At 47.6% G+C, this 27,171-nt stretch overlaps 1 protein-coding gene across 1 annotated transcript; it reads right to left on the bottom strand.

The window, feature by feature from the left end:
* Window positions 1-2,189: 2,189 nt before the first annotated feature.
* On the bottom strand, window positions 2,190-5,679 carry LOC127326482 (LRR receptor-like serine/threonine-protein kinase IOS1). The gene is made up of 11 exons (XM_051353338.2): window positions 4,659-5,679; window positions 4,434-4,572; window positions 4,280-4,351; window positions 4,128-4,199; window positions 3,961-4,041; window positions 3,711-3,868; window positions 3,345-3,607; window positions 3,123-3,249; window positions 2,978-3,046; window positions 2,698-2,890; window positions 2,190-2,610 (listed from the first exon to the last, which is right to left on the bottom strand). Exons 1-11 carry the CDS (start codon window positions 5,563-5,565, stop codon window positions 2,280-2,282), a joined length of 2,412 nt encoding a protein of 803 aa, XP_051209298.1. The 5' UTR covers window positions 5,566-5,679; the 3' UTR covers window positions 2,190-2,279.
* Window positions 5,680-27,171: the final 21,492 nt, after the last annotated feature.

The following is a 27,171-nucleotide window of genomic DNA, read 5'->3' as shown; positions in this document are numbered from 1 at the left end:
TAGTTTAAAGGGTCCACCTATGTTAGTTACCTTCTTCCCGATAAAGGGGTCAAATATCTATCTTTCCTATTCCATTGTTACCGTTAGAAGGACTTACTAATCTCCAAATTTCTCAAATTGTTTGAATCATTTAATTGAAAAGAAAGAGGAATTCCAACCTACATTTTCACAAAACCAAAATTGGCCCCACTTGAGTTGATTACATGGCTAGTTACTATTGGGTTTTTAGAAACCGTAGTCAACCATGGTCAACCGAAACTTCCAACTTGTGAATTTGTTACAGGAAAGTTTGTGTGAAGGTCGCATCCCACCTAAAGACCCTCAACCGCAGATTGCGCTAGTACTCCCTCCGCCTAACAAAGGATGATTCAACTTTTTCTAAATTTGAATGTATCTAGACATGTTTTAGTGTATATATACATCTAAAATTTAACAAAGTTGAGACATCCTTTGTTAGGACGGAGGGAGTATTTTGTTGGGTTAGCTGAAGGATCTTGCGGACTTCGACTGACACGGCCTCTATTGGATATTAGAGCACCCCACCCAACTAACTTGAATTTTGGGATACATCTTGTGTTAATGTGCTCCTTGGTTGTTTCTTTCTTACTTCACCTTGATAGTGGGTACCTCTAACTTGTTTACTTATGTGTCTTGGTGCTAAATTTATATATTTTCCATATATGATTGTATAGTATTGTTGTATCTTATATAGAACCTTTATAATTCATATTCTCACTAAAATTAACGATAAACACAAAAATTGTAGTCGCCTATCCAACATCTAGTATAAACAAAATTCTTGATCCTTCACCTATGTTGTTATGATTTTTGCACGCATGCACCTAAACCAACGAAGCCCATCTTCCCCATTGTCACTTTATGAAGGATATTTTACAAGAAGTTGCCACTTTGACGCTTCTTAACCACCTCTGATTAGAGAGGATGAAGCAAAGTAAACTGCATTTGGTTCTTCTCACTCTTTGATAAATTTGGAAGCTGATGTGCATTTGATTGGATGTACCTCGGAGGGGCAACCGTTGGTACAATAATTCAAAATAAGCTCGCGCTTTGGCCTAAAGCTAGTGATGATGTCCTATATTTTTATCTCCTCTCACATGAATGACGTGCCGTAATTCGGCTGGTTTTGTAACTCTAATATATATGCCCAAACCCCATTATTTTTTATGTATTTTTCATTGTAATTCATGGGTTGTGATCTCCTCGGCTTTTCTTTAGCAATAAATAACTCACATTAGAAGATATGATGTAGGGTAGACCTAAACTTTTGGTTGTACCATGAAAATAAGGGATGATGTGCAAGTAAGTCTCCAATGGGTTCACCTGCTACTCCTACATGATATATCTAATTTCATTCTATGGATGTTGACCCTAGTGTTCAATATTTGGCTCTATCTCTGATTTCTGCACACACAATGAAACTTCGAGCATCCTAGAATTCCATGTCTTAGAACCAGAACATAGACTCCCCCCAACATTTCAGTGATGCTTCATCGTTCTTGTGCACAAAGGTACTTGGATTCTAGTGCTCTAACATCCACCCATACGTTCCACAAAAGTTTGAAAAATAACATCAACAATTGTACATTTATGTTTCATGCATTACCCATCTTCGAAAACACTAGAAAAGAGACTATATAAGTATATTTTTGACTAGATAGACAACTAAGTTACTTTTACACAACATCTTCATATATTCGCGCTTTGGGTTGCAGCTAGTGATCATGTCATATATTCTATCTCCTCTGTCATGATGGTGTGCAATTCTAGTCTCTATGCCCGAACCCCATTATTTTTTATATGCTTTTCATTGTAAGTCTCCGGCTGCGATCTCCTTTGCTTTTCTTTGGCAATAAATTATTCACTACGACTACACCTTCAACTCCTACATGATATATCTAACTTTATTGAAGGGTGTTCGACCCCAATGTGCAATATTCGGCTCTATCTCATATTTCGGCACACATAACAAAATCACGAGCATCATACAATGCAGTGTCTTAAACTAGAACATATACTCCTCCAACATTTCAGTGTTGCTTTCTCGTCCTTTCGCACGAAGTTTCTTGGATTTAGTGCTCTAATATCCACCCATGTGTTTCACAAAAGTTTGACACATGACACCACAATTGTACATATGTGTCGCATGCATTAGGCATCTATAAAAAAACTAAGAAAAAAACTATATACGTATTATGACCAGATAGACAACAAAGTGACTTTCACACAATATCGCCCACTCAACAAGACTCGGGTCCTCATCAAATGAAATGCTGATCTTCTAGCTCGACACACTCTTGCAGTTGCACCACCACATCGGTCATTGTGGGCCGTTGATTAGGAGCTTGAGCGGTGCACTTGAGCGCGACATCCGCGACCTTCCAGACGCCATTGACATCGTAGTCGCCTGCCATGCGAGCATCTACCACGTCTTCGATATTGCCCCGTGCAAGGCGCTGCCTCACCCAATGGATGATATTGGTTGGCTCCGGGCATTGCAGGATGTGCGGTTGTCCCGTGATCAGCTCTAGTAGTACGACGCCAAAGCTGTACACGTCACTCTTCACGGTCAGCTGCATGGCCGCTGCGTACCTAGAAACATATGTTCGTTATAGGTTAGCATTGTGCTATCAACAAGGCAAGTGGAAAACAATAATAAGGTGGCATGGCATCTTATACTCAGGGGCAAGGTAGCCGTGTGTTCCAACTAATCTGGCCGTGGATACATGGGTATCACCATCCCGTTTGAAAGGCTTGAGCAAGCCAAAATCGGCGACCTTGGCCTCGAGATTCGCATTCAACAGGATGTTGGATGTCTTCACGTCCCTATGCACAAAGGCCGGGCTGCACGCCTTGTGCAGATACTCGAGCCCTGCACTTCCAGAGAACATGTAAAATTCCGGCAACACTAAGAGATGAAAACTAGCAACAAAGTACTTGCTACAGACGGTAAGAATACCTCGTGCTGATTCCAGTGCGATCCGAAGCCTTTGTTTCCAGGTTAAAGTTCCGGCGTTGCGACCTTTCCCTGCAGAAAATCGCGGGCTGTCGTCAGGATTGTGGAACTACTTGAGCCACTGACAGGATGATGAAAGAACACACACCTCTGAGTTTGTCTTGCAGGTTTCCTTCGGACATATACTCATAGACAAGCGCCATGCACTCGCCATCTTTGCAGTAACCGACCAATGTCACCAGATTTTTGTGGTGTATCTTTGACAAGGTCTGAGCCTGAACAGTAAGATAGGAAATAGATTTAAATTCTTCCAAACACCAAAATTTTCCGCCGACAGGTGACCAGATATAATTGTCCAGTGGCTAATTACCTCTGTGAGGAACTCTCTGACGCCCTGGCTCGACGACCCAGCCAACAGCTTGACCGCCACCTGGGTGCCATCCGGCAAGATCCCGTCGTAGACACAGCCGAACCCTCCCTGGCCAAGAACAGTCTTGAAGTTGCTCGTCATGACCTCCAGCTCTCTATAGGTGAACCGGCGGTTGTCCACCTGCAGCAGGTTGTGCCCGTCGCCGTGCTGTGAGCGTGACTGCGCGCCACCTGCCTCGTTCTGCCGGTTCAGGCTTCCCTTTCCTGAAGATTCATGAGGTGAGTGATAACAGAAAAGAGGCTGCAAGTATTATCATTTCCATTACTGACTTGGGGTTACAGTTGATGTGTTGATGCCTCTTCTCACCTTGCTTTTTTCTTATGATGAGTAGTAGTATTAGCACTGCCAGTGCCCCTGTCACCACTACTGGAACAACAATGTAGACGGCAAGCATTGAGTTGCTCTTCTTTTTTGTGGGCTCGCAAGAGGTGCTGTTGCTGCAAAGGTTTGGATTCTTGCCGTATCTATGTATATCAAAAGTAAGAAAACAATGAGCAATTTTTTTGCCAGGGCAACTGTAAAAACAATGACACGAGGAGGGACCAGATGGATTGACCTTAGAGTCAGGGAGCCATCTTGAATTCTCTTTAGAAGCCCGGAGGGGATTGTTCCATTAAGCTGGTTGCCTGTCAAGTCTCTAAGGGTCCAAAAGTTCATGGTTTATTTATGTATCTAGATTAGTGATAGATCTCGAGGACAACATGGATTATCAGGAATGCTTACATCACCAAGAGAAGGGGTAGTTGTGAAAGAACATCGGGGATTGATCCGGTCAAATTGTTGTTAGACAAATCCCTGAAATTAACAAGAGCGATACCAAATGTTTAGAACTCACAGAATTGATTGTCAAAATGGATCAAGGACATTGTACTTACAAGTACTTGATTGCTTTGAGGGAAGCGAAAGAAGATGATATACTGCCACTTAAACCGCCAGATGACATATTTCTGAAGAAACACACACACTTGTTCAGACTTCAAGGTTCAATGACATGCGATTAACAGAAAATTAGACAGTGCCGAAACTTACAGTCTTGTGATTCTCGGAGGCATAGAAATGGCGTAGCTGCAGCTCAACCCGTCCCACGCAAGATTCTTGGGAGCGCACGGGTCACCTGCCCAGTTCTTCTTCACCTCGTACTTGCCCTTGATCACAGTCATGGCAGCAACTGTTTCAGCAATACGGAAGGCAAAGAAGAGCAATTATCAGTACAAACCGAGAGAATCCTACTCGTTCCCAAGCGCATCTGGTTACCATCGTTGGCGTCCGTGGCGACATTGACCGTTGAGACGACGGAGAAGAGCTCGGCGGCGTTGATGATGGGCGGCAGCGTGGAGTTAGCGGTGGCGTTGAGGGTGAAGTTGTACTGGCCGTTGACCCCAATGTAGGGGACGCTAGTGTAGGTCGCGTCGGAGGCGAGGCGCAGTGGCGCCGTGAAGGGCCCCATGCCCCAGCGATCGCCGTTGACGAAGATGTCGAACTGCCGCGGTGCGCTCCCGGCGGCGGCCTGCACCTCGGCGAAGTAGAGGATCCCGACGCAGCCGGGCACGGGGTAGACGTGGTTGGGCAAGGCGTCGAGCGAGAACTGGATGATCCTGGAGCCGTTGCGCGGCGCGACGGCAGTCTGCAGCACGGCGGAAGGCGCGTGGAAGCTGGGGCCGACGACGCGCTGCACCGCCTCCGGCGTGGAGATCTCCGTCCACGCCCCCGGGTCGCTCCGCGGGATCCAGACGCGGTCGTAGGGGTCGTCCGGGTACCTGACGAGCGCGAGGCCGCTGACGCCGAAGTTGCTGCGGTCGACGAGGACGAGCGCCTGAGTGGCGTTCGCCTGCGGGTACAGCGTGCCCCAGAGCGGCCTGAGGTCCAGCCCGGACACGAACGGCGTGCCCGTGCCGGTGTCGACGAGGCAGACCTGCACGGCGGACTCGCCCTCGGGGACGACGCAGCCGGGCACGGGGTAGACGTGGTTGGCGCCGGCGTCGGTGAAGGCGCCGTCCGGGACGTACGGCAGCTTGGTGGCGGCGTCCACGTAGCCGCTGCCCCGCTCCGGCAGGCCGCAGTCGATGCTGACGAAACCGGTGCTGTCAGGAGAGGGCTGAGCACGGAGTTGGAGTACTGCGCCGGCGAGGACGAGCAGGAGAAGCCACGACCGGGCCGCCATTTGCTCACCAAGCTGATCGCTCCGCCGCCGCGCTACTTGCGCACATGCCGGATGCCGCCGCTAGTAAGGACCAAATACACTTACGTTACAGTAAACAAGTCGCACGTACAGCAAGCAGTCGATAGTTTGACTCTGTATAAACTATACATATCGTATTCGCCCCAACGGCAGCAAATGATTTGCCGCGTTAGCACGTCGATCGATCCCGTGACCACCTCGCACACAGCTCCGAGCGGCGCCAGCGCTGTCAACGTCTGAAAGAACGCAACGCTTGCTCAAGTGAGAGAATGTCTAACAGGGCATCTCCAACCGGAAGATCCAAACCCAAAAAGGACTCCGGATGGGTCAAAACTGCACCCAGCGGGGCAACCCACCGTAAAAACGGATACTCCCAGCCAGGGGCGGAGCTAGCAATATGGCGAGGTTTGACGCCCACCATACCTAAACATTTGCACCAATACTGGTATATATATGCTTCAGGTTTAGTCTCTGTTCAGGTTTATCTTAAGATGTATAGATGGGTAGCGCTGTTGTACGCTGTGGATCAGAAACAGCGAACCAGTAAAGGATCACACGACCAATCCCGTGTTGGGCCTGGCTAACTAGGCCCTAGCGACTGTTGGGCTTGATCGCCATCGGAAAAGCATAGGGGCATGGTTATCACGAGTCACGAACAATCGACACAGGATTCTTCGGCTGTCGTGCCGATAAAAAACTTCCATGTTCGTCTTGGCGGAAACCCTCAAGAAGTCGTGGTCGTGCGGAAGCGGCACCGCGGCGGAGCCCAAGAACCGCCGGCCGACGAGAGGATCTTAGGCCGCGAGGGCGATTAGGCGAGTGAGGATATGACGTTGAACAAGAACACCAAATACTTAAGGCAAGGTATTTGATTTCATTGCTAAAATTACACTATGAATTCTGAAACAAATCTCGTTGTTGACTGAAATAAGCTACAGTTCAAAATCTGCAGTACCCTCAAGCCGAAATAGTCAATTGATTGGCTTTCTGTTGGCTCCCGTGATATTGTTGAACTATTAAACACGAGCAATATTTATCTAGTAAAGTCTTGTATTTTCTCATTTATCGACTTCGCCACACCTCAAATTTATTTCTGCCTCCGCCACTGCTCCCAGCGTCCGGTTTGACCCAAAACTGACTCAAATTTGGGAGCGATTTGGGTCGAGCCGGACATGAGCGGGCGTCTATCTGTGGTTATTCTGTCCGGCCGGACACGCGTTCTGGCCCATTTGACAGAGAAACAAAGGCAACCCAGTAGACCCCACATCATTCTCTCTCCTCTGTCCTCCTTTCTCCCATGAAAATCGTTGGTACAGTCGCCGGAGTTTGGCTCGCCTCGTGGACTGCCGCCGTCGCCTACTCATGGAGGCACCCGTTGCCGCCGCCTCCCTTTTTTTCACATATGCCGGAAGTCGCCGGAGGCGAAACAAGCTCCGCGCCCCCGGCGAGCTTGGAGCCGCGCCGGCAACGTCGAACGGGGCAGCGCCCGCTGCGAGCTTGCAGCCACGCCGGCAGCGTCGAACGGGGCAGCGCAGACTGCTCTGGCGCCTCGGGGCGCGCCTCAAGGGTGGCGGCGAACGAGGCCGCGGCGGCGGACGGGGCCGCGCACCCACGGCAGTGGATGGGGCTGTGCACGTGGCGAGGACCGGGGCCGCGCCTCCATCCGGTCGGCCGCGTCGGCCACGGACGGGGGCGAGCACAGGCGTGCATGAGCGGGGGCGGGGCGGCGCCGGCCGCGTCGGCCATGCGCGGGCACGGGCAGGCACGGGTGAGGAGGCGGGCCGCGCCGGCCACGGACGGGCACGCACGGGGCGGTGGCGGAGCCGTCCCGCGAGGCATGGGCGGGGCGGCACCGGCCGCGTCGGCCACGGCGAGCACGGGCGGTGGCGGAGGTCGACGCGGGCGGGGCTGCCGGAGCGAGCTCGTCGGGGCGGAGGTCGACGCGGGCGGGACGGACTGGGCCGGGGCGCGCCAGGGCGTGGCAGAAGGGAACGCGCGGAGCTCGCCAGGGCATGGCGGGGGCGCAGGTCGCCGTGGCTTGGCGACCCGTGGCGCGGCGGAGCTCGCCGGGGCGTGGCGGGGTGGGGGCGGAGGTCGCCGGGGCGGGGGCGGGGACGGAGGCTCGACGGGGCGGGGCGGAGCTCGCCGGACATGTTCTTGCCCACCAACTAGTAGTAGTATGGCTCGACGGGGAAGAGAAATAATTTGGGTCTCACAGCGTTGGGGGACAAAAAAAAAGCCACAGACATATTGTCTATCCGTGTCTCCGGAGGTCGACCCAAACGACCACAATCGGACGACCAAACACGTCCGTTTGGGTCGTGGGGTTGGAGATGCCCTTAAAACCCACCCACCCCGTAAAATTCCGGCGGGATACGGGGCAGTCGCGGTTTGGGCCGTCTAGCAGGCCCCGTATTCGGGCCGGCCCATTTCGGCGGAATACGGCGCCCAGGATATCCGCACCGCCGCTCCCTACTTATACCGGGCGAAGGTGCGAGTGAGGGGTTAACCCCTCACTCGCAACCCTAGCTCCGCTGTGCGCCGCCGCCTTCCCAGTTAGCTCCGGCGAGAAATCCCGCGCGCCCTAGCTCCGCATTTCAACCGCCGGTCGGCATGTACGCACGCCGAAGCAGTACCGTGTCGCCGGCGAGCGGATCGAAGCGATTCCGCTCGCCGGACACCGTCGAGGAGGCGTGGCGTCTCCAATGCAAGCGGTCCGCCGCCGGGAGCCGCCGTGCGGCGTGCAGGTACGTCGGTGCCCTGTACGTCCCGCCGAAGCTCCGTGAGTTCGCCGCAGGCGGGCGCTGGTACAAGGAGGATCCGCCGCTCAAGCGGATGAGCGACCCCAACTTTGACAAGTGGCGCGCCGAGTGGGAGCGCAACCGCCGGGCGAAGGCGGCATGGGACGCGCGCATCGGGAGCACCAGCGGCGGAGGAGCTCCGCTCCATTTAGGATCGCGCAATTCAGTATGTATATATGTTGATCCGTATGTATGATCGACTATCTATGAACTATGACTATGAACATGTTTTCTGGGGTTTTAAATTTACGAATTTACGGGGTGAAATACGGGGTCTGCTAGACGGAACGAGCTATCTAGGAGCACTTTTTTTATACGGAACGAAATACTTGCGTTTTACGGGGCAGAAAAGTAAGAGGCCTGTTAGACATGCTGAAGAGTACATAACCTTTGTTTTCCATTACGAGGGCACTGGATTGAGCGACGGTTTGTCAATGGCCTTGCTAGCGCTGCTACAAGTTGATGGAAAAAAAAAATAGTGTGATATGTTAGACCATGGCCACCGGTACGGCGGTACCTCTCAAATAGGGGCAGTTGCTCCTGGCTCGCACCGGTGAAGCCCGATTCACAAGACGACGTGTAGGTAGTTTTTGGAGTAGTAGCACGGTTAAGTTCGCCGAGTGGATTTCACGGTTGACACGATGAAAAACTCATAAAGCACGAGCATCAGAATGGTCAAAAAGATCTGCAACACTAGTGACTCGATCGAACAGCTCACGACCTCAAAAGCCTAAGTATACGAATATGAATACACGGGAGGGGAGATCAGCCTAAAGAAGGCCGGATCGGCACTAAACCTACGCACTCTTTTCCTTTTCAGGGTATCGAAGGGGACTGGAAGGTTTTTAATGAGGCGGCTTGCTGACTTAATATATTGGTTTTCAAAAAAAAAAAAAAAAAAGGCCGGATCGGCACTAAACCTACGCGGGCCGTGCTAATCCCCCAGCGGGGCACATGGGCATGTCAGGGGCACATGGATTTGAAATGTTCAGGGTGTGCGTGTAGTTGACGCCTACATGGAGCTCGAACGCCGGTGGACGTTCATAGTTGCTGTACTTGAACGTGGCCCGGATGATGTACTTGGCCCCGGGCACGATCGAGGGAACGGAGCGTGTAGCAGTTGCGCATGCCGGCGAAGCTGCGCAGGTTGTGCAAGTGCTTGCTGTTGGCAGTGTGCATGTACTTGGCCGAGATGTTGTGATTGATTGGTGCCTACGTCCACGTAGCCCGTCTTCCCCAAGAGGCCGCAGTCTATGCTTATGAATCCTACAGTGCATATGTATATTGGCCGTACGATCGGTCGGTCTTCGCTTAGATTCAGAGACTTGATGAAGCATGTACCATGGCAAGTGCATGGTCCAAAAGGGATTGTGATCTGTGAAAACATGCATCGATCATTTCGATGACCTTACGCGGGCCGAAATAGCATACCTTTGCTGCCAGGCTGAGCGCGAGCTTGGAGTACAGCGCCGGCGGCGAGGCATGGACCGGCCGCCATTGCTCGCGGCGTTGATAGCTCCATCAGACACATGAGAGCTAGCGGGTGTTGGGGCATCATATTATACGATTGACTCTGGGCGCTTCATACAGGTCTCCGTACAGGCGCGCATGCCCGCCAGTCTTAATCTAGTAAAATAGAAGGAAAGCCAATTCTTCAGGCTGTGGTTAGCTAGCCAAGGATCACGTCAACACCATCATGATTATTTTTATTCGTTCCAGCACGTCTATGCATACCGGACAGTATTTGGGCGGCCGACCGGCGGGGCCTGTTGTAGCCTTCCCTGTCCACCTCTTCCTCATACGTGGTCAATTTGGCCTAATTATGAAGACACGAGAATGGGCGAAGAGTTTACTGTTGGATAATTAGGCACAATTTTCATGATTAATTCCAGAATATAAAACATGATGACAGCAACTACTAACATGTGAAATTCGAACATACTAGATGCATTAATCAACATGAGTAGCAGCAACACAAACGGTAAAGCATCCATCGCTAAACAGATCGAGATATGTCGCACGTACCGATTTGGTGGAAGTGGCGGTGGAGGTGTAGCAGATGATGTCGCAGCAGTAACGTTGTTGATGACAACGTTGTGGACGACAGGGACGACGGGTCGAAGTAGACGACGTTGAAGACGACGGTAGGCAGCACCGCCTGACTTTGACGGAAGGCGACCCGTGATGAAGAGCTTGAGCAGTCGCGTAGAGCGCTTCCCAAAAACCTAATTCGCCCTCTCCCGTACAGGATCGCAAGGACGAGCGGTTCCGGAGACCTGCTCTCCCGTTCGCCGATGCACGTCGGCGCGCGGGATGGAGTAGGCTACGATGGCGGCGCAAGCAGAGAGAGGTGGAAACCCTAACTCGTGTATTAGATGTGTTTCTGCGGTAGCCGGGCAAGAGATTATATAGGCTCAGGAAACCCTAGGCAACGTGGGGCACGCCCACGTAGCGCGCACGTTTCGAGTTGGTTACAGATAGCCCACGGTCCGGGAGCGACCCGAACCGACTAACTGCGACGCGTCCGTCTAGGACTCTGTTCGTTTTCCTGAGCTGCAAAAAGTAAGGAAAGTCTCGGCTCGAGGCTCAATCCACTCACCACGAGCGCGGCGCGCGCGTCGTGACGTGTCGTGTCGAGTCGAGACGAGACGAGCGAGGAGGAGGAGGAGCGCGCGTGAACCACTCCTATTCTTACTCACTTACTAGTGGTGGAACAACCCACCTTATAAGGTGGTCTAACTTCCTCCCAACTTTCCATGTGGGACTAAACTTCCCACCTTTTGCCACTCCCTAGTGAGCTGCCACCAACTTGGGCACAAACTCACAAGGCTGCCACTAGGTGGGCTTTGAGATTTATAGGGAAATTCTCAAATCTAGTATGGGCCAATGTGTGTATGGGCCCAATATTTCAACAATCCCCCACCAGATCTCAAATCCCCAATTAGAGATTTACCAATACTCGCTGCTTGTTTATATACCAGTGTTTCAGCGGAGACTGTTAAGTTGAACTTCCGCCTAGAACCTTAAGCTACATCCATTCACACTTGAACAATGGACTAAGCCTTGAATTGCAAGTTTTGCGTGAACAGGGTTTCACTCAAAGTCATAACCAGTACATGGCTGCCAGTAGCCTACCCCGCGGGTGAAGCATATGCGTCATACTTCGTGGTCTCTTCATGAGTTTACTAGAGATCACCCAAATCTCATAGATTGCGATGTTTAACAATCGAACTCATATAGGTGTGTTATTTCAAGAATGCTCTGTAGGACAGCATCTTTGCTAAAATAGCCAACATAAACACATTAAGACTTGTTGCCAACCTGCCTTACAGCAATTGAGAGTTGTGCATCTTCACATAGAAAGGGTTACATAATACTCTCCTCAATTAAACCACTAGTTTGTTCTTCCACTAGTTTGTTACTCCGGAGTTTCGCAATTTCCTGACAGACTTCAAACGTCTTTTGACGTGTCTTGATGACTTCGCGTTATCCTTAGAATTGTTCACTTTGACAATTACAGTTTGATTGTCACAATTCAAAAGGATTGCCGGTACAGGTTTTTCAACCACATGCAAGTCCATCAAGAGCTCACGCAACCATTCTGATTCAACAGTGGTTGTGTCCAAAGCAGTAAGTTCTGCTTCCATAGTTGACCTCGTCAATATGGTTTTCTTACAAGATCTCCATGATACTGCGCCACCTCCAAAGGTAAATACATACCCGCTAGTGGCGTAGAGATCAGCTACATCAGAGATCCAATTTGAATCACTATATCCTTCAAGCACAGCTGGGTGCCCTGAATAGTGAATCCCATAACTCATTGTACCATATAGGTAGCGCATGACCCTATCAAGTGCATGCCAATGATCAGTACCCGGGTTTGACATGAACCTACTCAACTTGCTAACAGCAAAAGAGATGTCGGGTCTAGTCGCGCTCGCTAAGTACATGAGTGAGCCAACAATCTGAGAGTATCTCAGTTGATCTACGGCAATCCTCCGGTTCTTGCGTAATGTCACACTGGGATCATAAGGTGTTGGAGAAGACTTGCTATCAATATAGCCGAACCGGCTCAAGATCTTCTCAACATAATGGGATTGTGTTAGACTAATCCCACTCTCGTTCTTAATAAGCTTGATGTTCAGAATCACATCAGCTTCTCCCAGATCTTTCATATCAAAACACTTTGACAAGAAAGACTTGACCTTGTGTATTACTTTCATGTTTGTACCAAATATCAGAATATCATCCACATACAAACACAATATAACACCTTCGCCCCCACCATGGCGATAGTAAACGCACTTGTCAGCCTCATTGACAACAAAGCCTACAGAAGTCAAAGTTCTGTCAAACTTCTCATGCCATTGCTTAGGTGCTTGTTTCAGGCCATATAAAGATTTCAGCAACTTGCACACCTTTCTTTCTTCACCTTTTACTACGAACCCATCAGGCTGATCCATATAAATTTCCTCTTCCAACTTTCCATTAAGAAAAGCTGTCTTTACGTCCATTTGATGAACGATAAGACCATAGGAGGCAGCCATGGACAGTAGTACTCGAATGGTGGTAAGTCTAGCGATAGGTGAATAGGTGTCGAAGTAATCTTCGCCTTCTCTCTGTGTGTAGTGATACGCGTACAACACGCGTCCGTTGGGAACCCCAAGAGGAAGGTGTGATGCGTACAGCGGCATGTTTTCCCTCAGTATGAAACCAAGGTTTATCGAACCAGTAGGAGCCAAGAAGCACGTTGAAGGTTGATGGCGGCGGGATGTAGTGCGGCGCAACACCAGAGATTCCGGCGCCAACGTGGAACCTGCACAACACAACCAAAGTACTTTGCCCCAACGAAACAGTGAGGTTGTCAATCTCACCGGCTTGCTGTAACAAAGGATTAGATGTATAGTGTGGATGATGATTGTTTGCGTAAAAACAAGAGAACAATGATTGCAGTAGATTGTATTTCAGTATAGAGAATTGGACCGGGGTCCACAGTTCACTAGAGGTGTCTCTCCCATAAGATAAACAGCATGTTGGGTGAACAAATTACAGTTGGGCAATTGACAAATAGAGAGGGCATGACCATGCACACACATATTATGATGAGTATTGTGAGATTTAATTGGGCATTACGACAAAGTACATAGACCGCTATCCAGCATGCATCTATGCCTAAAAAGTCCACCTTCAGGTTATCATCCGAACCCCCTCCAGTATTAAGTTGCTAACAACAGACAATTGCATTAAGTATTGCGCGTAATGTAATCAGTGACTACATCCTTGAACATAGCACCAATGTTTTATCCCTAGTGGCAACAGCACATCCATAACCTTAGAGGTTCTTGTCACCCCTCCAGATTCACGGAGACATGAACCCACTATCGAGCATAAATACTCCCTCTTGGAGTTACTAGCATCAACTTGGCCAGAGCATCTACTAATAACGGAGAGCATGCAAGATCATAAACAACACATAGACATAACTTTGATAATCAACATAACAAGTATTCTCTATTCATCGGATCCCAACAAACGCAACATATAGAATTACAGATAGATGATCTTGATCATGTTATGCAGCTCACAAGACCCGACAATGAAGCACAATGGGGAGAAGACAACCATCTAGCTACTTCTATGGACCCATAGTCCAGGGGTAGACTACTCACACATCACTCCGGAGGCGACCATGGCGGCGTAGAGTCCTCCGGGAGATGAATCCCCTCTCCGGCAGGGTGCCGGAGGCGATCTCCTGAATCCCCCGAGATGGGATTGGCGGCGGCGGCGTCTCGCAAGGTTTTCCGTATCGTGGCTCTCGGTGCGGGGGTTTCGCGACGGAGGCTTTAAGTAGGCGGAAGGGCAGGTCAGGATGGGGCACGAGGGGCCCACACCCTAGGTCGGCGCGGCCAGGGCTTGGGCCGCGCCGCCCTATGGTGTCGCCACCTCGTGGCCCCACTTCGTCTCCTCTTCGGTCTTCTGGAAGCTTCGTGGCAAAATAGGACCCTGGGCGTTGATTTCGTCCAATTCCGAGAATATTTTGTTACTAGGATTTCTGAAACCAAAAACAGCAGAAACAAAGAATCGGCACTTCGGCATCTTGTTAATAGGTTAGTTCCAGAAAATGCACGAATATGACATAAAGTGTGCATAAAACATGTAGATAACATCAATAATGTGGCATTGAACACAAGAAATTATCGATACGTTGGAGACGTATCAGCATCCCCAAGCTTAGTTCTACTCGTCCCGAGCAGGTAAAACGATAACAAAGATAATTTCTGGAGTGACATGCCATCATAACCTTGATCATACTATTTGTAAAGCATATGTAGCGAATGCAGCGATCAAAACAATGTATATGACATGAGTAAACAAGTGAATCATATAGCAAAGACTTTTCATGAATAGTACTTCAAGACAAGCATCAATAAGTCTTGCATAAGAGTTAACTCATAAAGCAATAATTCATAGTAAAGGCATTGAAGCAACATAAAGGAAGATTAAGTTTCAGCGGTTGCTTTCAACTTGTAACATGTGTATCTCATGGATATTGTCAACATAGAGTAATATAATAAGTGCAATATGCAAGTATGTAGGAATCAATGCACAGTTCACACAAGTGTTTGCTTCTTGGGGTGGAGAGAAATAGGTGAACTGACTCAACATTGAAAGTAAAAGAATGGTCCTCCATAGAGGAAAAGCATCGATTGCTATATTTGTGCTAGAGCTTTGATTTTGAAAACATGAAACAATTTTGTCAACGGTAGTAATAAAGCATATGTATCATGTAAATTATATCTTACAAGTTGCAAGCGTCATGCATAGTATACTAATAGTGCCCGCACCTTGTCCTAATTAGCTTGGACTACCGGATCATCGCAATGCACATGTTTTAACCAAGTGTCACAAAGGGGTACCTCTATGCCGCCTGTAGAAAGGTCTAAGGAGAAAGCTCGCATTGGATTTCTCGCTATTGATTATTCTCAACTTAGACATCCATACCGGGACAACATAGACAACAGATAATGGACTCCTCTTTTATGCATAAGCATGTAACAACAATTAATAATTTTCTCATATGAGATTGAGGATATATGTCCAAAACTGAAACTTCCACCATGGATCATGGCTTTAGTTAGCGGCCCAATGTTCTTCTCTAACAATATGCATGCTTAACCATAAGGTGGTAGATCTCTCTTACTTCAGACAAGACGAACATGCATAGCAACTCACATGATATTCAACAAAGAATAGTTGATGGCGTCCCCAGAAACATGGTTATCGCACAACAAGCAACTTAATAAGAGATAAAATGCATAACTACATATTCAATACCACAATAGTTTTTAAGCTATTTGTCCCATGAGCTATATATTGCAAAGGTGAATGATGGAATTTTAAAGGTAGCACTCAAGCAATTTACTTTGGAATGGCGGAGAAATACCATGTAGTAGGTAGGTATGGTGGACACAAATGGCATAGTGGTTGGCTCAAGTATTTTGGATGCATGAGAAGTATTCCCTCTCGATACAAGGTTTAGGCTAGCAAGGCTATTTGAAACAAACACAAGGATGAACCGGTGCAGCAAAACTCACAAAAAAGACATATTGTAAACATTATAAGACTCTACACCGTCTTCCTTGTTGTTCAAACTCAATACTAGAAATTATCTAGACCTTAGAGAGACCAAATATGCAAACCAAATTTTAGCATGCTCTATGTATTTCTTCATTAATGGGTGCAAAGTATATGATGCAAGAGCTTAAACATGAGCACAACAATTACCAAGTATCACATTACCCAAGACATTTATAGCAATTACTACATGTATCATTTTCCAATTCCAACCATATAACAATTTAACGAAGAAGAAACTTCGCCATGAATACTATGAGTAGAAACTAAGGACATACTTGTCCATATGTTACAGCGGAGCGTGTTTCTCTCCCACAAAGTGAATGCTAGGATCCATTTTATTCAAACAAAACAAAAACAAAAACAAACCGACGCTCCAAGAAAAGCACATAAGATGTGATGGAATAAAAATATAGTTTCAGGGGAGGAACCTGATAATGTTGTCGATGAAGAAGGGGATGCCTTGGGCATCCCCAAGCTTAGACGCTTGAGTCTTCTCAGAATATGCAGGGGTGAACCACCGGGGCATCCCCAAGCTTAGAGCTTTCACTCTCCTTGATCATGTTGCATCATACTCCTCTCTTGATCCTTGAAAACTTCCTCCACACCAAACTTAGAACAACTCATTAGAGGGTTAGTGCACAATAAAAATTAACATGTTCAGAGGTGACATAATCATTCTTAACACTTCTGGACATTGCATAAAGCTACTGGACATTCATGGATCAAAGAAATTCATCCAACATAGCAAAAGAGGCAATGCGAAATAAAAGGCAGAATCTGTCAAAACAGAACAGTTCGTATTGACGAATTTTATCGAGGCACCAGACTTGCTCAAATGAAAATGCTCAAATTAAATGAAAGTTGCATACATATCTGAGGATCACTCACGTAAATTGGCATAATTTTCTGAGTTACCTACAGGGAATTTAGCCCAGATTCGTGACAGCAAAGAAATCTGAAACTGCGCAGTAATCCAAATCTAGTATGAACTTTTCTATCAACGACTTTACTTGGCACAACAAAACACTAAACTAAGATAAGGAGAGGTTGCTACAGTAGTAAACAACTTCCAAGACACAAAATAAAAACAAAGTACTGTAGGTAAAAACCATGGGTTGTCTCCCATAAGCGCTTTTCTTTAACGCATTTCAGCTAGGCGCAGAAAGTGTGTATCAAGTATTATCAAGTGGTGAAGCATTGATATCATAAGCTCCCCCATCTGTAGTGGTACTAAGGGCTTTGTCAATTTTAGGCCTATAGTAATATTTCTTTGGTTTGGGCACTTTAGAGACATACATAAATTTTTGCTCCTTACCCACATAAGCTTTTTCTCTAAACTTTATAGATGAAAAGGTTGAACCCAAGGTTCCCATAGCTTTTTCAAGCTCACCAATCCTATTGATTTGATCATCATGGACAACACAAGTTCCTAGGACACTAATTCTTTCATCAATTCCTCCTAAGGATTTATCAAGTTCATCAGTTTTATCAAGTAACATCTCCAATTTAGTTTCTACACTCGGAAATTTTTTCTCTATGGTTTCCAATTTTTTCATAACATCCTCAAGAGAGATTTCAATTTTAGTTTCATTAACAGGTGGTGTTCCAAATAAACTCTCAATAATGCAACTAGCTTCTAAAGCGGGAGTGCCTAGGAAGTTACCTCCCGCGAGACAATCAAGAACATATCTATTCCAGCTAGAGATACCAACATAAAAATTCCTGAGTAGGATAGTGGTGGAGTGTTTCTTAGTGCATCTATTATGGGCATCACTGATTCTATACCAAGCATCTTTTAAACATTCTCCCCCTTGTTGCTTAAATGAACGAACTTCAACTTCAGGATTACTCATTTCAGCAGTAGTAACTAAAGCAAACTAGATAAAGTAAATGTAAGTAACTAATTTTTTTTTGTGTTTTTGATATAGCAAACAAGATAGCAAGTAAAACTAGCAACTAATTTTTTTGTATTTTGATTTAGTGCAGCAAACAAAGTAGTAAATAAAACTAAGCAAGACAAAAACAAAGTAAAGAGATTGGGAAGTGGAGACTCCCCTTGCAGCGTGTCTTGATCTCCCCGGCAACGGCGCCAGAAAAAGAGCTTGATACGCGTACAACACGCGTCCGTTGGGAACCCCAAGAGGAAGGTGTGATGCGTACAGCGGCAAGTTTTCCCTCAGTATGAAACCAAGGTTTATCGAACCAGTAGGAGCCAAGAAGCACGTTGAAGGTTGATGGCGGCGGGATGTAGTGCGGCGCAACACCAGAGATTCCGGCGCCAACGTGGAACCTGCACAACACAACCAAAGTACTTTTCCCCAACGAAACAGTGAGGTTGTCAATCTCACCGGCTTGCTGTAACAAAGGATTAGATGTATAGTGTGGATGATGATTGTTTGCAGAAAAACAGTAGAACAATATTGCAGTAGATTGTATTTCAGTATAGAGAATTGGACCGGGGTCCACAGTTCACTAGAGGTGTCTCTCCCATAAGATAAACAGCATGTTGGGTGAACAAATTACAGTTGGGCAATTGACAAATAGAGAGGGCATGACCATGCACATACATATTATGATGAGTATTGTGAGATTTAATTGGGCATTACGACAAAGTACATAGACCGCTATCCAGCATGCATCTATGCCTAAAAAGTCCACCTTCAGGTTATCATCCGAACCCCCTCCAGTATTAAGTTGCTAACAACAGACAATTGCATTAAGTATTGCGCGTAATGTAATCAGTGACTACATCCTTGAACATAGCACCAATGTTTTATCCCTAGTGGCAACAGCACATCCATAACCTTAGAGGTTCTTGTCACCCCTCCAGATTCACGGAGACATGAACCCACTATCGAGCATAAATACTCCCTCTTGGAGTTACTAGCATCAACTTGGCCAGAGCATCTACTAATAACGGAGAGCATGCAAGATCATAAACAACACATAGACATAACTTTGAGAATCAACATAACAAGTATTCTCTATTCATCGGATCCCAACAAACGCAACATATAGAATTACAGATAGATGATTTTGATCATGTTATGCAGCTCACAAGACCTGACAATGAAGCACAATGGGGAGAAGACAACCATCTAGCTACTGCTATGGACCCATAGTCCAGGGGTAGACTACTCACACATCACTCCGGAGGCGACCATGGCGGCGTAGAGTCCTCCGGGAGATGAATCCCCTCTCCGGCAGGGTGCCGGAGGCGATCTCCTGAATCCCCCGAGATGGGATTGGCGGTGGGGGCGTCTCAGTAAGGTTTTCCGTATCGTGGCTCTCGGTACTGGGGGTTTCGCGACGGAGGCTTTAAGTAGGCGGAAGGGCAGGTCAGGATGGGGCACGAGGGGCCCACACCCTAGGTCGGTGCGGCCAGGGCTTGGGCCGCGCCGCCCTATGGTGTCGCCACCTCGTGGCCCCACTTCGTCTCCTCTTCGGTCTTCTGGAAGCTTCGTGGCAAAATAGGACCCTGGGCGTTGATTTCGTCCAATTCCGAGAATATTTCGTTACTAGGATTTCTGAAACCAAAAACAGCGTAAAACAAGAATCGGCACTTCGGCATCTTGTTAATAGGTTAGTTCCAGAAAATGCACGAATATGACATAAAGTGTGCATAAAACATGTAGATAACATCAATAATGTGGCATGGAACACAAGAAATTATCGATACGTTGGAGACGTATCATGTAGCCTTTAGCTACAAGCCGCGCCTTGTACTTCTCAATAGTACCATCAGGTCTTAGCTTCTTCTTGAACATCCATTTGCAGCCTACAGGCTTGCATCCATGGGGTCGTTCTGATAGCTCCCAAGTTCCATTAGAAAGAATCGAGTCCATCTCATTATGGACAGCTTCTTTCCAGTCATCTGCATCTGGAGATGCGAATGCCTTTGCAATGGACGTGGGAGTATCATCGACAAGGTACACAATGAAATCATCACCAAAGGATTTTTCAATCCTCCGTCTCTTGCTCCGTTTAGGAGCTTCATTGTCATCCTTCTCAGTAACATTCTCATGTGATGTTCAAAATACTCATTAGATGGACTAGACTCAGGAATTATCTCAGTAGAAATTCTAGCAATGCTATGCATATCTTTCATAGGAAACATGTTCTCAAAAAATGTTGCATCACGAGATTCCATAATAGTATCAACATGCATATCAGGTACCTCGGATTGAACTACTAAAAATCTATAGCCTATACTCCACGGAGCATAACCTAGAAAGACACAATCCACTGTCTTTGGTCCGAGTTTGCGCTTCTTAGTGATTGGAATATTGACTTTTGCCAAACATCCCCATGTGCGCAAATACGAAAGTGATGGTTTTCTCCCAGCCCACTCCTCGTAAGGGGTTTTATCTTTATTCTTGTTAGGAACTCTATTCAGGACATGACATGAAGTCAACAAACCCTCCCCCCACCATGCTTTTGATAAACCAGCAGTGGCTAACATGGAATTCACCAAGTCAGTCAGTGTGCGGTTTTTCCTCTCGGCAACCCCGTTTGATTGGGGCGAATAGGGGGGCGTCCTCTCATGAATAATGCCATGTTCCTCACAGAATTCATCAAAGATTTTAGGAAAATATTCACCACCACGATCCGACCTAAGACGCTTGATCTTTCTCTCTAGTTGATTCTCAACTTCGGCCTTATAAATTTTAAAGTAGTCTAAAGCTTCATCTTTAGTTCGCAACAAATAAACATAGCAAAATCTAGTCGCATCATCAATCAATGTCATGAAATATCTCTTTCCACCTTTTGTCAACACACCATTCATCTCGCATAGATCAGAATGTATGAGTTCTAGAGGTGCCAAGTTTCTCTCCTCGGCCGCCTTGTGAGGCTTCCGAGGTTGCTTTGATTGCACACAACTATGGCACTTAGAACCTTTGGCAATGGTGAAATTCGGAATTAAATTCAAACTGGATAGCCGAGACATTAAACCAAAATTAATGTGACATAAACGAGAATGCCAAACACTGGTATCATCACTAACATTGCCACAAATATGGTTTACAGACTTATTACTGAAATCAGAAAGCGAAAAGCGGAACAAGCCTCCGCACTCATAGCCTTTACCAATAAATTGTCCAAACTTGGAAACAACTACTTTATTCGACTCTAAAACAACCTTAAACCCATCTCTGCATAGAAGGGAGCCGCTAACGAGATTCTTGTTCATAGTAGGGACATGCTGCACGTTCCTCAGCTGCACGATCTTCCCCGAAGTGAACTTCAGATCTACCGTGCTAACACCACGAACAGAAGCATGCGACCCATTCCCCATCAAGACGGAAGAATCCCGGGCGACCTGGTAAGAAGTGAACATGGATATGTCAGCACACACATGAACATTAGCACATGTATCAATCCACCAACATGGAGATTGAAATACTGAAAGAACAGTAAAGAGATTACCGTACCCATCAGCATTGCTAGCGGTCACCGTGTTGACTTGCCTCGCCTTTTTCTTGCGGTCTGCCCTCTCTGGACAGTCCTTAGAAAAGTGGCCAGTCTCTCCACAGGTAAAGCAGCTCAGATCTGCCTTGTTTATCATCTTCTTCTTCTTGAAGGTTGTAGTCTTCATAGGCTTATTGAAGGAGGGCTTGTTATTCCCTTTATTCTTGCTGTAGGATTTCTTCTGCACCATGTTGGCGCTAGACTGACCCTCTCCTTTCTCTGTAGTATCCTTAGCCCGAGCTTTCTCCTCAACATCAAGAGACGCTATCAGATTTTCAACTGATATCTCCTGTCTCTTGTGTTTGAGAGTTGTGGCAAATTCCTCCAAGAAGGGGGCAACTTAGCGATGATGCATCCAGCCACAAACTTGTCAGGTAAGGCACACTTAAGGAGTTCAAGATCTTTCGCAATGCACTGTATCTCATGAGCTTGTTCGACTATAGAACGGTTGTTCACCATCCTGATGTCGTGGAAGCTCTCCATGATGTACAATTCACTACCAGCATCGGTTGCACCGAATTTAGCATTCAGTGCATCCCAGAGCTCTTTACCGTCTACTATGTGCATGTACACATCACATAGACGATCAGCAAGTATACTCAGAACGCATCCAACAAAGAGAGTATTGTCTTCCTTGAACTTGTTCTGATCTTGGTCAGATATAGTTCCTTCAGGTAAGCCATTACTAACTTGGAATACTTTCAGATGAGTAAGCCAGAGCGTGGCCTTAATCTGCCACCTCTTAAAGTGCACACCGGTAAACTTATCCGGCCTCAGTGCATCAGCAAAACCAGCCATAGTTAACTCAGGAAATTGCCTACAATTAGGTTTTTGGATTGTTGGATAATTAGGCACAATTTCCATGATTAATTCCAGAATATAAAACATGATGACAGCAACTACTAACATGTGAAACTCGAACATACTAGATGCATTAATCAACATGAGTAGCAGCAACACAAACGGTAAAGCATCCATCGCTAAACAGATCAAGATATGGTGCACGTACCGATCTGCTGGAGGTGGCGGTGGAGGTGTAGCAGATGATGTCGCAGCAGTAACGTTGTTGATGACAACGTTGTGGACGACAGGGACGACGGGTCGAAGTAGACGACGTTGAAGACGATGGTAGGCAGCACCGCCTGACTTTGACGGAAGGCGACCCGTGATGAAGAGCTTGAGCAGTCGTGCAGAGCGCTTCCCAAAAACCTAATTCGCCCTCTCCCGTACAGGATCGCAAGGACGAGCGGTTCCGGAGACCTGCTCTCCCGTTCGCCGATGCACGTCGGCGCGCGGGATGGAGTAGGCTACGATGGCGGCGCAAGCAGAGAGAGGTGGAAACCCTAACTCGTGTATTAGATGTGTTTCTGCGGTAGCCGGGAAAGAGATTATATAGGCTCAGGAAACCCTAGGCAACGTGGGGCACGCCCACGTAGCGCGCACGTTTCGAGTCGGTTACAGATAGCCCACGGTCCGGGAGCGACCCGAACCGACTAACTGCGACGCGTCCGTCTAGGACTCTGTTCGTTTTCCTGAGCTGCAAAAAGTAAGGAAAGTCTCGGCTCGAGGCTCAATCCACTCACCACGAGCACGACGCGCGCGTCGTGACGTGTCGAGTCGAGACGAGACGAGCGAGGAGGAGGAGGAGCGCGCGTGAACCACTCCTATTCTTACTCACTTACTAGTGGTGGAACAACCCACCTTATAAGGTGGTCTAACTTCCTCCCAACTTTCCATGTGGAACTAAACTTCCCACCTCTTACCACTCCCTAGTGAGCTGCCACCAACTTAGGCTCAAACTCACAAGGCTGTCACTAAGTGGGCTTTGACATTTATAGGGAAATTCTGAAATCTAGTATGGGCCAATGTGTATGGGCCCAATATTTCAACATTTACTTTCCCTGGGGCTGGTCAATGTCCTTGCTGGGCGCTACTTTCATGATATAGCAGACGAGTTCAAGGCCGAGTGCGGCGTCGTGGTGCACCGTACCCCTTGTCCTTTTTCTTCGGAAGTGGAAGCGCATTTCTTTTCTCTTGACTAAGATAGGAAGATCTAAGCTTGACCATATGGGGGTGCTGGCGGGTAACCACTATATAGGGGCACTGCGCCCAGCCGTATCCCCTAAACGCCCCACCCCAAATTTCAAACTAAAAAACATACTAGTAGTGAATCACCCATCAAACAGATTTCACGCCCACAAAAGGATCAATGTCTCGACGAGCACATCATCGCAAATGGCAAGTCTCGATGAACACATCATCGTAAATCGCAGCATAGCAATGTCTAGCGAACCAAAAAAAGGACACACAAGCCTGCCGACACTACATAGCCGCATGAATAAAGCAATTTCCTCCGCAGGGGAATCGGGGACGATGGTCGGCATCGTGGAGTAGCGGTCGGCGATGGCGGTGTGGCAGTCGACGGGGAAGCATCTATGGCCGGTGGAGTAGTAGCCATCGCAGGAGTCGCGATGCTGGGCTAGGGCGCGGGTGGAGCTTGACTCTCGGCTAGGATCGTGGCACGCTGCGCGGCGCACCACGCCTTGACATCGTCATCCATGCCGCTGGGGTCGATGAGCCAAATCACCATATCCTTCCTCTTCTTGGCGATGATGTTGGCCTTGATCAGGTCGAGCTTGATGTCCTACCTCTCCATGACCGACACCCATCTTGCCGACGTCACCTCCTCCATCTTCGTGGCTTGCTTCGCGCGCGTGGCGGCGTGTGCGACAGCGTCAGCGATGCATGCCAGAATGGAGGAGTGGAGCTTCTCGATTGCCGGCGCGGCATCCCTCACCGCTTTGGATTTCTTGTTCCCGACGTTCCGGCCAATAGCAGCAGGTGTAGCCGTGGTGTTGGGACGCGATCTCTTCGGGGGCCTCAGCATAGGTGTACACATCGTTCTCCTACCCAACATCATCGCCTTCTTTCTCATCTTCGGCATACGCCTCAGCTTCCTACTGTGTGAAGGACGGCTTCCCGTTGGTGCCCGTCGATGATCATGTCCTACAAGATGATGTCGCCCGACATCGCACCGAATGGCGCTTGTGTGCTGCTGATCGCGGCGAACTGCCGGTAGCAAGGGTGAGGAGGAGGCCCGCCTCCACCGTAGAGGGTGCGCTGGAGCTTAGGCGATCTAGCCAGCATGTGCAGGTCGCCGGCGGTGAAAGTGTTTGGGACGGCGAAGGTGTTGGGGTTGAACCCACCGAGCAGTTCGAAATCGTGGTAGCTCGCCGAGAAGCGGGACACGTGGGGTGGGTTACCTTGGACGTCATGGAACAATGGTGACGGAGACGAGGTGGACGGTGACGGCAAGGAGACGCTGCCCTGACTGCCGTTCCACGTGGCGGGGACGAACGGATGCGCAGGCGTATGGGGCGCCCCCATCAATGCTGCTTGCTTTTGTCGCCGCTGCCGCAACCCTCTTCACCTTAAGCTTGGGCTCCCTCACGCAGCGGGTGGCGTTCTCCATCGAGCGCCGCTAGATGTTGAACGCCCACTTGGCATTGGTCATTCCCTCCGGCCTAACCTTGGCGCTGGATGTCTGCGTCGCCCTCTTCTTCGCGGGAGCAGGCTTGGCGGCGAGGGCGTCCGGTGCCGACGTGCGTGGAGTGATGTACTGCCTTGTCTTCATTGTTGGACGGTGGAGCAAGGCGACGGCTTGCGTGGAGAAAATGGCAGAAATTGGAGCCGAGGGAGAAGGGAAACGGGGTGATATGACGCCAATAATTACGGGAAAGATAATATTTTTTTGGGTAAACTATCCATGTCTCGCCGACAGAGCTAGCCCGCACTTGCTTTTAGCGCCATTCAGCGCCCCGATAGCCTCCCACCGGATTGGGTTCGGCCTGGGGGCGTCGGATGAAACTACGCGCCGTGCCGGCGTGGAAACAAATTTTAGATGTGCGGCTAGGGAAGTAATTTAGCGCCAGCGCCCCCATTTTAATTTTGGAGGCTATAGAAAGGACGAGTAGAGATGCTCTAAGTTGGAGCCACATGACTGTACGTGATTGTGCAAGAACCTTGTTTTGTTTCGCCGCCTCCTGTCATACGATGATTTGCTTATACTAATCTCTTCAACATTATACAATAGAAATTTTTAAAAACAAACAGGGATAAAACTTTTGCCTCATTCAACTAATTAAGAAGAAGTTTGACAAGAAGTCGCAAACGAAAAAAATACTACAACTGGTCACTACTCTGCCTACAATTGGTCACCACTCTGGCATATCTTGGCATATCTGTACATTGTAAATATATAGTAATATATAAATAGATATAAGATAGAAACTAGTACAGATTGGGCCATCGCACAAACTAAAATGGGCTGTCACACACGGTAAGTCTAACCGTCGCTATGCAAGAGTGAACGATACGGTGAAACAAAACAAAAGGTTCTTAGAACCGTGTGCGACCCTCGCGCATGCTAATTAGTTTACAAAAAAACCGTTTGCGATAAGTAGGTCTCTCGCAAATCGTTTTCAGTACTCTGCCATGTGTGTTCGTGACAATTGGAAACAATGTTGTGTATGTGAATCGTCTGTTTTTTGAAAACATTGCATACAATTTAGTAATCACCTAGTGGTTGTACCTGCATATCAAACTGCCCCATGCGACATTCCACTGAAACACACAGTAACAAAATTTTATTATACTTGATTGTACATTTGATACAACACTTGCATTCATGCATAGCTATATAATGAGTTATTTTTGGTTGTGTCTTTGCTTTCTAGACATGTTCTTGTGAAAAGATCTGCCACCATTTTTCCAAGATCCTAGTTAATTTGTAACCTTTGTGGAACCTTGTTGTGGCTTTCGTGCTTGTTCGTTACTCGGGAGGTGATTCCATAACCACACGGCAGCCCTCACGGTCCTGCTGTGTTATACTAGTAGATGTACCACGTTAGGCACCTTCCTTTTTGGTTACGTCTATCTATGTGATCTTAGCATATATATCCTTAGATCAAGACATAAGATGGGTAACCAAGTCTTCTTATGCAGTGTTTCCATAATTTTATCCCTATTACATAGTGTTAATGTAGAGTTAAATATGTGAAACATGTAGCAAAAATATTTATAATATAAACATATGTGTACATCTAGACAAGCTAGAGATAACATATCATGTCAATATGAGACAGTATAATTAGTACATATGTGATGCGCGTAGATGACGTATTGTCTTTCCGTTCAACACGCGTCCGTTGGGAACCCCAAGAGGAAGGTGTGATGCGTACAGCAGTAAATTTCCCACAGTAAGAAACCAAGGTTTATCGAACCAGTAGGACCCAAGAAGCACGTTGAAGGTTGATGGCGGCGAGATGTAGTGCGGCGCAACACCAGGGATTCCGGCGCCAACGTGGAACCTGCACAACACAACCAAAGTACTTTGCCCCAACGAAACAGTGAGGTTGTCAATCTCACCGGCTTGCTGTAACAAAGGATTAGATGTATAGTGTGGATGATGATTGTTTGCAGAAAACAGTAGAACAAGTATTGCAGTAGATTGTATTCGATTAAAAGAATGGACCGGGGTCCACAGTTCACTAGAGGTGTCTCTCCCATAAGATAAATAGCATGTTGGGTGAACAAATTACAGTTGGGCAATTGACAAATAGAGAGGGCATGACAATTCACATACATGATATGATGAGTATTGTGAGATTTAATTGGGCAT

This window comes from Lolium perenne, chromosome 1, assembly GCF_019359855.2.
Source record: "Lolium perenne isolate Kyuss_39 chromosome 1, Kyuss_2.0, whole genome shotgun sequence".
NCBI classification, from domain to species: Eukaryota; Viridiplantae; Streptophyta; class Magnoliopsida; order Poales; family Poaceae; genus Lolium; species Lolium perenne.
The sequence above is the reverse complement of the archived record's forward strand: the minus strand, read 5'-3'. Positions and strand labels throughout refer to the sequence as shown.

Bases quoted from the DNA above. Each gene is read 5' to 3' on its own strand.
- LOC127326482 (XM_051353338.2), bottom strand. From the start codon at position 5,565: ATGGCGGCCCGGTCGTGGCTTCTCCTGCTCGTCCTCGCCGGCGCAGTA. The intron at 4,200-4,279 runs GTAAGTACAATG...TGTTAATTTCAG, and splicing joins CTCAAAGCAATCAAGTACTT to GGATTTGTCTAACAACAATT. The intron at 3,869-3,960 runs GTCAATCCATCT...TGATATACATAG, and splicing joins GATGGCTCCCTGACTCTAAG to ATACGGCAAGAATCCAAACC.